This window comes from Anser anser, assembly GCF_964211835.1.
Source record: "Anser anser genome assembly, chromosome: 9".
Classification (NCBI taxonomy): Eukaryota; Metazoa; Chordata; class Aves; order Anseriformes; family Anatidae; genus Anser; species Anser anser.
The window spans coordinates 18,557,058-18,571,782 of record NC_139729.1 but is presented as its reverse complement, the minus strand read 5'-3'; the positions used below and the strand labels follow the sequence as shown (position 1 = coordinate 18,571,782).

The window sequence follows — 14,725 nt, the reverse complement described above, 5'->3', positions numbered from 1 at the left end:
TTTTAACATAGTAAACAGTAACATAACATGGACAAAACAGGCACCAGGCTCCTATGTGAATATTAAAGATCCGTGACTTCTTCTTTCCCCAAAGAGCAAACATCTTTTTGCTTCAAAACACAAAACAATACGAAAGGACACGTTTGAATTGCAGCATAACAGCTACTGTTTAAGCATATTGACCACAAGGATTTTCTCAGACCGATTGCTCATGTAGCATATACAATGAGCCACTGAATTGTGAAGCTGTGTACACAGGTAGTAAGACTTATAGAACATAGAAAGAAACATTATATAGCTAGAAATCCATTTCTGTAGTTCGATTTCTGAGAACACTCTCCAATGTCTACCATCCAAGTGGTAGGCATTGGAGACTTAACAGGGAACAGTCTTCTCCGTGTGTTTGTTCACAGCAGTGGCTACTACAACTGGAACAAAGACTTTTTCCAGTTTTGGTGATTCATACATTTCAAAGCAACTTTAGTGAATTTTGATCAAGTGCACGCTAATCCTTGTGCAGTTAGAAAGCAATGAAAGGACATGAACAAAAGAAAAATGACGGTAACTTCACAGAAATCATTGCCTTTGTCTGCTCATGGACATCATCTGGCTATAGTAAGCAACCAATAAAAGCAACTATTATTAGCATACTATATTGTGAATGTGCAAACAAATTAAGTTCTTCGTCCATATGTTGCGGGGAAATGGGTGCATGTATCGTGACTCTCGGGAATTATATTACAGTTACTGAGGTTTCTGAAATGCAGCATTCCAGTGCAAGTATTGCATACCAGCTTAAATAGAAAGACTCTTGAGAACAAAAAAGAAAGATACTGTTTAGACTTGTTGGGAAACAAGAACAGAGGCTTCTTTGCCCCCTTTTTTTTGTGTGTGTGTGTGTGTGAAAGAAGAAAATAGGGCAATGTCTGGAGCCACTCATGCCTGTTTCTAGATATTTGAAAAAGCTGCCCGGATAACTTTCCAACCTGTCTAGCAATGCTTTCACGTGCTCATTTAACTGTATACTTCTACTCACTGAGAACAGTTTAATGCCAGATTTATCCTGAACTACTGATGATGGCTTTTGTTCAGAAAGGTGACTGTATACGTATCCGAGTCTACTGTAACCCGTGGTGACACTTCACAGCCTTGCTCAAAACGGAGAAATTGTTTTCTGTAAACAGCAGGCTTTCTGAAAAGTCTGAGTATTGAAGTTAGTCTAAACTTAAAATGGATGCTTAAGACAGTAAGTTTACTGGCAAATAACTCATAATCAATACAAACAGCCAAATTAATGAAGTTTCAAAATTCCTGTATTATGTCTAAGCTGATAACAGCGAACATTTTTCCCTTAAAAAAAGACATTTATTCAGCAAGTAATTCACCATGTAAACATGAACAGTTTCCTAGGTATCACCAATTACTAACTGGAAGCATCAAATGTGCTTTCTGGTGAAAACACTCCTTTGGAAAACCATTCACTTCACATACGCTTAAAGCAAAAGCTTGCAAGAACCCCCAGGACAGGAGAACAGCGTGGCTGCGTTGGACTCATTCCACATATCCCAAAGGGCGCTTGAGAGCAACTTAACATCCCACTTCTGACCCTCCACAAAGCACAACACTGTGCTCTTCCTCCAGATCACTTAGTGTTTTTTTGGTGTTTTGTTGTTTCCTTTTTTTTTTTAAACCAAAGAAAACCTCTGAGGACAAGAAGCATTAATATCATCACAAAGGCTTTCCTGTGGCATATGAATTTAACTATTTTAAGTAAAAGCACCACCTCATTAGAGATTCGCCGCTGGTCAATATATGCCATGAATTGTGAGCTGAGGCTGTCTGAGTCCATGCACTTGGGTTGCCTCACCTCTTCCTCCTCCTCTTCTGTGGCACAGCTATCAATATAGTCGATCTGATCGAGATCATGTTCCACTTGACATACATACACAAAGGAAACACCCATAATTAGATGACCAACAGGAGGGGAAAAATAAACAACAAAAACAGCGTCAGGAACTAAGACCATACTGTCTTTCTTCCATCTGGGAAAGCTCAGCCTGAAAAGTATTGAATTCTGCCTGGCCCGCTAACATTTGTTACACATCAGATTTTCAAATAGTAATAAAATTCATGGTTTTTAAAAAGCAATGATAAACATATCAAGTATGCAGTTTTAAATTGCCAGCTGCAGATAATTTAGTAGTGACTAAAAAAATTGTGACTTTCTCAATGCTGAAAAGTATTTATCAAAATCTATCACCTAACATCGAGGCTGCAGAATGATTTGTGTATGTTTTGAACAAGTTATCTTGTTTCTAAATCATCTCCTTCAGACAAATTAGGATGGATATGACATACTTCTACTAGTACTTTATTACTACAACAACAACAGAGGACAGCGTGACCAAGTTATCAGGATGCAAATGCAATGAATAAAAAAAATGTGTAAGTGGAAATAATGGAGGGTAGTACAGAAAGCAACAGAAACCTCAAAAGCACCTAAAAGCACCTCCAAATTTTATGTTATAAACCCAGAATGTGCATTCTGCCCAGAGATTCCGAGAAACATGACATCTAGTAAACTACCTGGGTGAAAAATACTGTGCCATGGATGCAGGGTAAAGCGTAAGCTCCTTTTCTGAGCACCAGTCTTCTCATTCTTAAAACTGTCCCCAAATTTTCTCTTGACTCTCTTGCAGACATTCTTTTTCTACTCCCCCGCCTCTTTCCTGCTTGTCTAAAACAGACTTCTCTTTGCTTCACCACACAATCTAGCAACTGTTACTGCCAAAGCCACCTCCTCTGCTACTACACCCATCCAAAACAGCATTCCTATATATTTTGGCTTCATTAAATCTCCATCTCGGTTTCAAATATTAAAAAAATAAAATACAAGGAAAACACACAACAAAAACCACACCACAACAACCACCACCTTATTAAACTTTAACAACAACAATACAGCAGAGGGTGAAAGACATTAGTAACTGTGTAAGGAGCACAAAATTGGAAAGGATCTCCTGGATCCCTGACAGCACATGCTATGGCTTGTACCGCTCTCCCATACTCCTACTCGTGAATTGACTGAGCTCCACCTTAAAAGACTAGTGAGGCCTTTTGAAATGCCTGGTGTACAAAACCCAAAGAACAGAATAAAGCTAGTCTTAGAGGTAAAGCTGGCAGTGTTACCTGCTATTAAGGCTGCCCACAGCTTCCCATAACATCATGTTTTCAATTCTTCTAGCTTTGCCAGAATGTAACTGTTTGAACTAATTTTTCTAATCCATTAATGTGTAGAGGAATGAGAGTTTAAAAAAGTTTCAGGTATTTCCAGATGCTAGCAAAGAAAACAAAAACACTGTAGCAGAAAAGAGTACGACCAAGAAAAGAAGATGGTAAAGTTGAATAAGGTGAGGAGGAAGAAAGAGGGAAGATAAAGTGGGAGCCACAAGAGGGAAATTAAAACTGCTTGGGAGAGTGAGACTCGAGGTATGTGAACTGGAACCCTTAAGGGAAATGGAAAACAGAGAGCAGCTAAGCAAGAAGAAAACTTAATCAGTGTATGTGGGGATGAGAGATCCAGTAACCAGTAGTGGGTGAAATGGAGAAGATGGAATGACTGAAAAAAACAAACAAACAAGCCTGGAAGAACGCTAAAACAGGTCACAGTAACAAAAAGAGGACTGAACTGCAAGCCAGTGGTAGCAGGGGATTATTGCAAGTTAAAATACAGAAGGACTCTGGAGATCAAGAAACATGGGAAGGACTGTCATCTATTGACTAAACAGGAGGGTGCTGCTTTCAGACTGCAGGACAACAAATTGAGAAATGTCAAAAAAGCAATCTCACAAGTACCTGTCCCTCCTAGACAGCTCACGTGTTTGTGTGAAAACCTAAGATTCGTGAACAAGGCACATTTGCTGCTTGAAAACATGGAATTCCCTGACAAAACTGCTCATCCTTTTCTGACAGCAGTCATCACAGAGCACAGCCAATTTACTGCTGCTGTAAATTCTCCCAGTAGCTCAAGCTGCAAAACTCCATGAACTGAAGTTCAAGATTCCTAAGCACTGTTCAAACTATTTGGCAATTTTACTCTAGTACATATGCAGAAACTGACATAATGCTTCCCAGATAATCCTAATTCCAATGCTAATTGATTTTGCCTTGCAACATACTTAACATACTGTTTACACAAGTCTTTCAGAATAATTCTACCTGTATCTTTCTCCTTTTTTTTTTGTCTTTAGACAGCCTATTATTTACAGCAAATATTCTGAAATATATAACAACAATAAATATTATTAGTCAAAGATCACTATTTACCTCCGCCGTTAGTTACAACTGCGCTCCCCCGGTTTTCTTGAAACTGACTCTCTCTTCGCAGTCTCTGTTCTTTAGTGATTTCTGCCACACGTAAAGGGAGGTCTGAAAACTCATCTGTTGGCTTTAGAAAAAAAAATGGTGAAGAAAAATTTTCTTGGGAAACATCTTGCAAGTTATTATCTCTTGATTTGTGTTTTTACTTCAATTGTCCTCTTTTGTACGTACAAAACACTATCAAAATATAGCTAAGGTGTATTGTCTTTAAATAACATATATTTAAGCTTTCCTAAACAAAATAAACAAACAAACAAACAAACCAACCACAGTTTGACTACAGCTTTTCTCTGGAAGTGCTTGAAAACATCCAAGGATAGAAGTCCTAGAACTCTTCCTAAAACCAAGCTAGGAGCACAAAGAGGCATATGGAAAGCAGTTCACAAAAGCACTTAAAATCTTGGCTACTGCCTTTTCTACCTGTCCCAAGAGGAAAAGGGTGCTTCCTCCTAGAAAGAAAAATTGACAACCTCCTTGCTAGGAGGTACTATTTCCATACTCTAAGTAGTAAACAGACTTTATTTTTAACATTTGAAAAAAGCTGCGAAGATGATGAAATTCCCATCTCACTTTTGAAGCTCAATTTTCATGTTCAGATTTTATTGAAACAACTACCCAGAAGTAAATGAAGATGACTCATCATTGTAATGACAGCTAAGAATTTTTTTAAATGAGGAACCCCCCTTTTCCTCATCTTTTGTGCTCCAGTAAATTCATCTGTCATGCACATTTCTCTTACTTTTAACTTCATGTCCATCCCATATAAAATTATGCTTGATTTACTTGAATAAATTTACAAATATTGGATGAATACAATTTCCATACTAACATGTACACATTCCCTACTGAATATGCTTCCAGATGTATACTTATTATTTTTCTTTCCTGCAAAATATGGCACTCAAAAAAAAAAGTTGCAACACTTACTTCATTCCCTGACCATCTTTTGTCTCCACTGTCCACACTGTTGAAGCCAGAATCAAGTGCTCCATATGGACGACTGGAATAAAGTTCCTCATGGCTGTCAAACACAATGGTTTAGTTAGTGCAACACAGAAGTCACTGAAAAATTGTCAGCTACTACAGAACTAAGGTAGAAAGGGCTACCAAGCACAGTTGCAGTGTTTTACAAGCTCAGCATATTAGAAAGCATCATACTGCATTTGCCATGCAGAACAAGAGGCATGGTCTTGGTCAGCTGTTCACCTGCATTTTAAGAGCTAATCCGACCAAAGTATTTATCTGTACTGCAAACATTTCCCAAACAGAAATTATGACAAAGAAAACAGCAAAGTGGTCTCATTATTATTTCACTGTTTACCATGTCAAGCTTTCATTTTCCACTGCTCGTATGTTTTGGTTGAAAAACACTTCTGTTTACTTCTCACAAAGTTTTTCCTCAAACAGGCAAAAAGCACATAAAATTACAAAAAATACAGGTATAGCAAAATATATGTATTATGTATTATATCTATAATTTATTATGTGACTATCTTCTGTATCATAATTATCTACCTAAAATGTACAGAAAGCAAGGCAATATTTCAAATATTTCATGATATATTAAATATAGAAGTACGGCTTCCATCTACAGAGTCTGACTTTGTCGATGACACGTCTAGACAAAGGCATTAAACATGTGCCTGGTGTTACAATACACACAAACAAACAGCCATACAAGATCCCTGAATTTCTGGGCTCAGAAACTACATAATTCAGCAGTACAGCCATCACAGATGTCAAGCCTGGCAACTGCTGCAGATAGCTGCAGTAAAGAGACAATGGGACTTGTCTGACCCACTGCAGATGGCATTTCACAATGGCTCAACTGTCCTACTGGCACTCGATGCCCCAGGGAGAACTGCAGCAGTAATTACTACATAATACACAAGGAAGAACTTCAGGAAGCTAATTGGTTCACCCCATCATAACCAAATTGCCAGGCATTTTCTCACTGGTATTGCTCTCAAGTTGCTGCTCCCTCTAAAAATCCCTCTTTCAGGAAAGACTTATTTTTAAATTACTCATTACTGTTATTTAAGCAGCACATACGCATGCATGGGGCTTTCAAAACTTAGAGATTCAGGGCTACTTACGTTTTCAGACAGACATTAAAAAAAGCAAAAAAAAGTAATAGGAGGGATGGAGAGCTACAGATGAGAACTGTTAGGCTATACATCTACTTCTATGCAGTTCAAACTTCTGCAAACAGACACCAGAAGACAAGCTCTTGCACCTGCATGGAGTTTAGGTTAACTCAGGAGAGTCACACTGTTACGGCCTCATATTTTTAAGATTATCTGCATAAAAAGCCTTAGCAAGTAATAAGGGGAAAAAAGTACTTCCCTTCTTCAGGGTTGGGAAGAAAAAAGACAAAAATGCTGAGTGCAGTTAAAGAACTATTAATTTGAGACACTGATGACAGAACAACACTTACACTGGTAGTTCACAATACTTAACGGTTGTAAAACATGGCTCAGAGAAGAAAAAAAATCTATCTGCTGTTTAATTACATTTTAAATACATCCATACTCCTAGAAGCTGTGAGAACCCTGTTCTAAGCTGATCAATTACACAGAATTGAAGAGCATCAAAATGGCTCCTTGGCTACATCTCAAAAATGGAAAAGCATTTTGATACAAATTTTCTTCTTTTTTGCATTCATATTTCGAAGCTATGATTAAAACAAAAATTCTCATTTCAGAAAAGCAATTATTGAAAACTTTGATAGTAATACAACAGTCAGTCAGTGAGACCCCTTATTTTGGATTTTCTCTTAGAAAATAAATAAATCACACCAGAGAGAAAGAGATCGTGACAGTTTGTCTTTCCGAGCCTCTTCTTTTCAATAGCAGGATGGTATCCCTAGTATTGAACAGAGACTGTCTGTAACAGCTTATGTTCTAGGAAAGTGAGGAAAACCCAAAATACTCGATTCACATGTTGACTTCAGACAGAAAAATAATTAAAGACAGTCAGTACTGATAAGAAATCATTCTGTCAGTTCCTCGTGCAAATTCTTCTTCACAAATCTGACTCATGGTGATTTATCGTGAGGCCCCCTGATCTGTGTTTTACTGCTGCAGTACATCCTTTAGCAACTACTCCTCCACACATTATTACCACCTTCCAAGACGACTGAGGTAACTTTTATATATACACTTAGTTTCATACTTCACTGACTCCCTTTCTTCTCTACCATATAACAGAAATAAATCTTAACTCCTGCTTTTCTCTAGACGTCTTAATTTAGCAGCTGATACAGCTGACTGTTCCAATATTTGTGTTACAAAGCTAAGCAATACTGCCAAGTGAAAGCTTGCCAAGAATAACAATTTACTAACTGGGTGGAGATCAGCATTTACACCTGCAGTTCGAGCACAGCAGTTATAAAATTCTGTACAACAGGTTAAAAATCACAGCAGGGATATACTTCAGCAAGTATATGGAATATATTGAGATCTTATAAACTGAACACGTTAACCACAAGACAGCATGCCCCCGTACTAAGAATATGCTTCTTACTCTACAGTTAACTCTAGTACTGCCTTTCATATGATACTGCTAAGGTTTTCTTAAATAGTAGTACCTTGCTAGAATGTACCATGATAACATAAATGACATTCTTCAAAGCTACCTCCATCAATGAACTTACCAAAGAACAGTCCTTGGATCTATTTTGTTTTAAAATTCAGATGGCTGACAAAACTTTCCTGAATGACATCAAAGCTGGAAGCCTGGATGTTGCAAAACTTACCAAGATCCAAATCCCATGGGTCTCCTATCATAATCGGGCAAGTCTGGAGCTATCTTGCATGCTTCTATGTTCAGGTATTTAAATATGTGGATTTTTCCTTTTATACATATCTATGAATAAAAAAAAAAAAGGAAATAACAGAATTTTACAGTACACTTTCAAAATACTCTAACAGAGATTTAACCTGCAGTGCAGGGTAATAAATGAGCACATTTATGTCAACCAATGCATCTTTTCTTTTAACCTCAGTGCATTTTAGATGAACAGTTGTAGTGGAGAGTCACGAGATGCCTGTTAAACAAATGGATGCTGTCCTCCACGTACATCTGGTCTGCATACAACTTTGTCAGCTGGATGCTGAAACTTCATCATGAAAAATAGACTTAAGTATGTACAAGTACTAGAATTTATACCCTTGGCATCAGAACAGATGCATCCTACCCATGTCCAGCTTTGAATGGCAGTGGCAGACTGCCAAAGCAAGCTCTTAGTTAAAGTGTCTGAAGACAATCACAGTTTTGCTTTCTAAAGGGAGGCAAAAGCCTGTGGAAACTACAGATTTCAGCAAGTGCCGCTGTAGATTCAGAAGCAGAAGCTCACAGCAGAATCTGTAATTCTCAATGGCTTATATACCTGCATTAAAAATTAGTCACTAGCCATACTGCAGTTTCTAGTTCCAATGCCAATTTGATCACTCTGCTGCAAAGTGAATTGGCGCGCAGCAGCACCGAGGCCTCAGTCAAAATTTTGACATTTGAGTGGCACAAAACCAGCTTTCCGTAACAGAGCTTCCTCCCTCCTACACCTCTCCTAAACCTATCTGAAATCTTCAGCTAATATTAGCACAATGCTAACAGTGGAATTTTTAGTATAATCCCATAGCTGAGACTACTAATGCAATAAATAGAAGAAAAAGGGATTTTTCAAGCTGTGCTGTATATTTAACACTTTCAGGGAATACAATTTATTTAAAGTCTTCTTGTTCATAAGTAAAGCTTCTAATAAAAGTTATTCAGCTTTTAACTTTGTTCCACCCTTTTTAATTAAACTAGTTATCTGAATTCCCAGCTGCAGTTTACCTGTGCAGGGGGTGACTGGAGAGGGTTGTTCTCTAACATGATGGTTTGCAGATGTCTGAGGTTCCTATAACAAACTGGGATTGTTGTTATTTTATTGCAGGAGAAATCTAACCGAATCAAAGGCAACTCAGCGAGCTCTGGAGGTAGAAAATAAACGATTAATTCAGCAGATTTAAAAGCAAGAACATAAAAAACCCTGTACATGTACTTTACAAAATAATTAAGTATATCTGCTTCTAGTTCTCAGCGCAAGAAAAAGGCATTAAAAATACAGAAGTGCTTGAAGTTTCTGCTGTTACAACTGAGAGCCTTTATCTCACCTTCAGGTAAACGCACCAGATGATTTCTTCTGACATTTAGGTCCCGTAAGGATTCCAAATTGCCAATCTGCGGAGGTATTGTTTGTATTTCATTACAGCTCACATCCTACAAAGCACAAGTGAAGAGTGAGTTAGTACACTCCACACAACATAACTGGAGATACTAGAGTAAATAGAAATCCTTCTTAGACTAAAAGCAGATTTAAATAACTTGCTACTGCATGCAAGTGACTGGTTTACAATCACAAAGTTCTTAACAGAATGTTAATCTCACAGATCCCCAGAGAGCATCCCAATTACTGCCCTGTTTTTAGCAGTTTATCTGAAGCACATCTGAACCTATTACGCACAATTAAATCAATTTAATTCATTTAATTAAGTCAATTAAATTAAAGATCAAATAGTGGTGGTTCAAGAATAATTGCATACTCACAAGCTCTGTCAGCTGTCTGAGCTGTCCTATTTCTTCAGGTATTGAAACCAATTTATTATTACTTGCTATCAAAACTTTTAGTGGTAGACTACAGAGGTGTACTGGCAATGTTGAAAGCTGGTTTCGGCTTTTTGGACAGAAAGAAAACAAGATCATTACAACTCTCATGAGAGCTCACCTCTCAAATGCAATGAAAATGCAATGAAAGATATATGCAAAAAGCACACTCCATTTTGACAATTAGCTCTTTTTTTTTTTTTTAAATAATATAATTACTGTAAAACTAGTTCCATGAAACCTTCCTTGCTCCCTGAACCATTACTTGCTTTATCCAGTTGTGTCTGAAAACATTTTGAATGTCAAATACCAAGCCTGATCTGATGCTTTTGAACTCAGCTACATAAAAATATTTTTGGGACTTCTGAAAACCGGGCATCCTCTGTCATAACTTAGTATGTTTGAACACGGTGCAAAAGCCTTTCAGGTGGGTAGTATTGCAGGTCAGCACATACAAAATTCCACAGAGAAATTCATTAGATTCAAAATCAGAAATATACTTGAAATATTCAGGAAGTCATGAGGATCACAAACCTTGCCAGGATGGATTTGGCTGTTCCAAAATCCAGTGTTGTACGTTTCACAACAGACTACTATTAAAGCAAATATGAGGTCATATGACTCGACTGTAACCTCAAACAAGAATCAAGTAGGATAAGAATGGATTATAAAAGGAGAAAGACTATCTTTCAAAGTAAAACATAGCAAAGAGCAAGCATGGATGTTTACAATGAAAGTTATTATGATCGTTGCTAAGGATCTTAACTAAGGCTTTGATCAGATGTTGACATTTACCAAAATATGCTGTTTTTTCATGCCTGAAGCCCAGATTTCCTTGCTATTAAAATATCTGAGCAGTAGCTGAATCAACAACAGCTTTCAAAAGGATTATAGTTGGACTGTACCTGCTAGAGATCACAGCAATAGGAAATCTATACCCTATTTATATCCTATTCCTATAATTCTCACCAGCAATAAAAAACAAGCTAATTAAATCGGCAGAAGTACGACACCAGAATGAAAAAGCCTGGCGTTTTTCTTGATTGCTATCATTGGCAATCTGTAACTAAGACCTTTCACCACCTCATAAAAGACTGTTTCTAGAAACGGAGAATGCTGTACACAGCTGAATTTTATCCATAGGATACATTGCACCAATTAGCTTTTAGCACTGGCAGGTAGGTGTTTCTCCTTGAGAAAGCTGTTTAAAAGCCACTAGTACAGTGAAGATAAATTCCATAAAGATTATTCACGTGCTCAGATTTGAAATTTACAGATTATCCAACACTATCCTCTCTTTTCAGTTAGCATGGATGTATTTTACATGAAAACTACTGGAACTTATTATGAGTACTGCAAGTTGGAATTAGCTTTCCTCTTCATACTCCACTTCTACAAGCTGCTGCTTAATCCTTGTGTTCCATGATCTACCAAAGTGAGGCTGGTACACGCTGCCTTGTTTCAATGACACACAATACAACAACGTGACGATCACACACTGTGTCTGTATTATTTATGGATGCACCAAAGTTGATCAACCCAGACTACTTATATATATATACACTAAAGCAGTTTTTAAGACAATTGTTACCTGATATTTAGAAATGTTAAAGACTGTAAGTTCAAAACAGCCTCTGGGATATATCGAATGCAGTTCTGGTACACATTGAGGCTCTCAAGGGAGACAAAGTGACATGCTTCTGCTGGAAGCTCTGACAGTCTGTTCCGTGACAAATCTGAAGGGGAAGAAAAAAACATTCCATGAAGCTATGTTAAAATTTAATGAGGGCAAGTATTATCTGTATATTTGCCGTCACATAGTGGGAAGAGTTGGACAGGAAGCAGTTTTGCCATCCTGCCTGCAAAGTTTTCAAGATCAGAAAATGATTTACACATTACACAGGAAATAAATTAACATCTTAAAATCTCGTAGTGACAATGAGAGAGACAAATGCTCCATTCCTTTCACAGTCATGCTTCTGCATCCCTAACCACTTAAAGCTGAAGGGAGTTAGTTTAAGATGTTGAAAGGCCAGCTTCAAATCTGTTCCAGGACCAGCTCCACCTTTAGATTACGGGTTTTGTATAGGGTGAGTGGTGCTGTAGTGAAACACAAACAAAACCCACAAGTACTCTTCTCCCAGCCCCCTGCTAAGCTCTGTCACATGGATATCTCAGCTTCAAACTTCTAGTCTAAAATATTCACTTTACATAGAATACATAGTGCACCTTTATATATAACAGCTCCAGCAGGGGCAGCATGGGGCACACACCAGATATAAGCCTTCTATACCACAGCCAAAGCATCCCTCCCTTCACAAAGGCACCAGTTCAATCCTGAAATCTCAATCATGTAACGCAATAACCAGTTGCCTTGGTAGCAGAGAAATGCCTGCTCGCTGCTAGCAGCAAGATTTACAATTTCTCTGTGATCAAACATTCCCTGCTGGGCAAGAGACTAAGTTTAATCAAAACTACCACCAAATATTTGCATTTGAAGAATCAACATTTTTCCTCAGCCAGTCCAAACTGAAGTCCTATGTGTATCCATCAGCATTACTCTCCTCCAAGGGTAAAAGCTGCATTGTGATAAATAACACTGCTCAAAGTGTTATTTTCCCCTTAAAGGTCAAGCCAAGCTCTCGGTTATGAATGCCAAAGGACAGTTCTCGCAAACACACACTAGTAGCTGCCACTTCCTAACACACCCAGCTCTTAGATCTGACAGGGGTTATGTTCACCACTAAGAGCACAAGAAAGATGACTTTGCGTCAGCAAGGAGTTTTGGAGATACCGCCTGGTAATAGACTGACACTTCACCCACACCTTTTTAGGCAGGCGGACGTTCACTGTAAAAACCCCCCAATTAATCTCAATCAGCGTTGTGAACGATCAAAGCAAATATCCAAATGGAATTGCTATATTCTTTATTTGTTTTTATCCTTTATTAGTTTTGGGGTTATCCTTCAAATAAAATAAGCTTGTAGTGTACCTTTATTCCACGAAGGAACCATCCGATACAGATTAAAGACTTTTTTAAAGGCTGACAATTCAGATAGGTCTCGCGAGTCTTGGACTACTATTATTTTTTTTTTTTAAAACAACTGGAAGCTTTTACAGAGTAAAAAAGCCCTCCCTGCAGAGCTCTTGTCTACCACTCTGTTTCAGTGTATGCTGCTCTATGGTGCTGAAGGAAAAAAGGTTAATGCTAGGGCACCTGGAGCTGCCACTAGGTCTGTCTCAATTTTTACAACTTTGATCAGAAAAAGCCACGAGTTACTACTGATAAAGAACCAGTAATTAAAAATCGCAGGAGAAAGAAGCACTACACTGAACTTTGCAGAGAAAAACTCTCAGATGTATTTTAGTGTAAGTGATAAGAGACCACATTAACCAAACTGCAGATACGACTGAAGTTAACTAAAGAATAAGATGGATATAAAATAAGGTGGTATAAGGCACACACAGATAAGAAAACAGGAAAATCATGGAAACTTCTAATCCACTGATATAAAAGGTAATGGGGAACATAACAAATCTCATTGCCTGTTCAGCAAAAAGTAGGAAAAATTACACTAAGCGTTTCTTTTCAGCTTGTATCAACATCGAAGTTGCCCTCAGCTTAAACTAAATTTGAACTTGATTTTGGAAAGCCACCATTTTTAACTCATCATTTCTGACCAGCTCTAACAGTGGAAGCTACAAACCAAAAGCATTAAGTCTGCGTTGAATCTCTAGAATTGCCTTTTAACAAATAAGGATTATGGATTTTCCTCCTTTTTCTATTTTTTGAGAAAGAGGTCAAGCTTTTTTTTTTTTTTTTGAGGAAAAACCTGCACTTACAGATTGCTAGAGACAGCTTCCATAAACACCCTAATCTTACCACATCCTAATCCTGATAAATCATCAGATAAACATGTCAAATGCCAAGCCAGACCACCGCGATGGATCCTACTTCCTGTTACTGCCATACCCCAAGATTTCTTACTTCCATTGCCCTTTTTATTGCCACAGTTTGTGGGAATTAAATCTAGTTTTTCTGATCACCCAAACTCTACGTGAGCAGCAGGGAAACGGTGGTGCAGGTGGCAGAGCTCCTTGTTCTGCTGGCAGGGATTCCTTTTGCTGCCTTAAAGCACTTGCTGAACTCCAGCCTAAGCGTAGACAGAGAACAAATAAGACTGATCAGAATCTGCAGACAGTAAAGGAAGCAATAAAATATCTGTGTATACCCTGCAGAGACACAGTGTACACTTTCAAGGGAATTTACGCAGCGGGCACGTTTTGTACGAGCCATCTCCTGTAAGCCACAAGCCTGTCCCAGGGTTTATTTTGCTTTACTTCCCTAATTTAATTTTCATTAGTGATTTACTAAAAATGACAGCCAACTCCAACCCACTTCCCTCCAAATAATATCTGTATAGCTGCAGCAGATTTAAAGCAGAGTAACAGCACTAAAACTAGGCAACAATGTGATGGCCAAAATTGCGACACTCCCAGGGGAATCTCTCCTGTGCCAACATTGTCCTAAAATGTAGGAGAAGAGTGATTTCCAAACAAACACAGTCCCAACACAAATAAAAGTGATGTATCCTGAAAATTTCATAATAAGTGCAGCCAACCCCAGCAGTTGTAATCACTGAACTCATCTCTAATACGGCTTTGCATAAGGTTTCACAGCACAGTCGTTTCTTACATA

At 38.0% G+C, this 14,725-nt stretch overlaps 1 protein-coding gene across 18 annotated transcripts in view; it reads right to left on the bottom strand.

Moving 5' to 3' along the window:
• LRCH3 (leucine rich repeats and calponin homology domain containing 3) overlaps nucleotides 1-14,725 on the bottom strand; it is a 64,596-nt gene that overhangs the window by 26,875 nt on the left and 22,996 nt on the right. For 12 of the 18 annotated variants that reach the window (XM_083848233.1, XM_083848239.1, XM_083848241.1 and 9 more), the window contains exons 2-9: nucleotides 11,618-11,762; nucleotides 9,970-10,096; nucleotides 9,537-9,642; nucleotides 9,217-9,353; nucleotides 8,138-8,247; nucleotides 5,308-5,401; nucleotides 4,327-4,447; nucleotides 1,784-1,932 (exon numbers count right to left, since the gene is read on the bottom strand). In XM_083848233.1, coding sequence (XP_083704359.1) covers nucleotides 1,784-1,932; nucleotides 4,327-4,447; nucleotides 5,308-5,401; nucleotides 8,138-8,247; nucleotides 9,217-9,353; nucleotides 9,537-9,642; nucleotides 9,970-10,096; nucleotides 11,618-11,762 — 989 coding nt within the window. The remainder of the gene's footprint in view (nucleotides 1-1,783; nucleotides 1,933-4,326; nucleotides 4,448-5,307; nucleotides 5,402-8,137; nucleotides 8,248-9,216; nucleotides 9,354-9,536; nucleotides 9,643-9,969; nucleotides 10,097-11,617; nucleotides 11,763-14,725) is intronic. The other 6 variants (XM_083848229.1, XM_083848237.1, XM_083848242.1 and 3 more) reach the window with 1 other exon arrangement.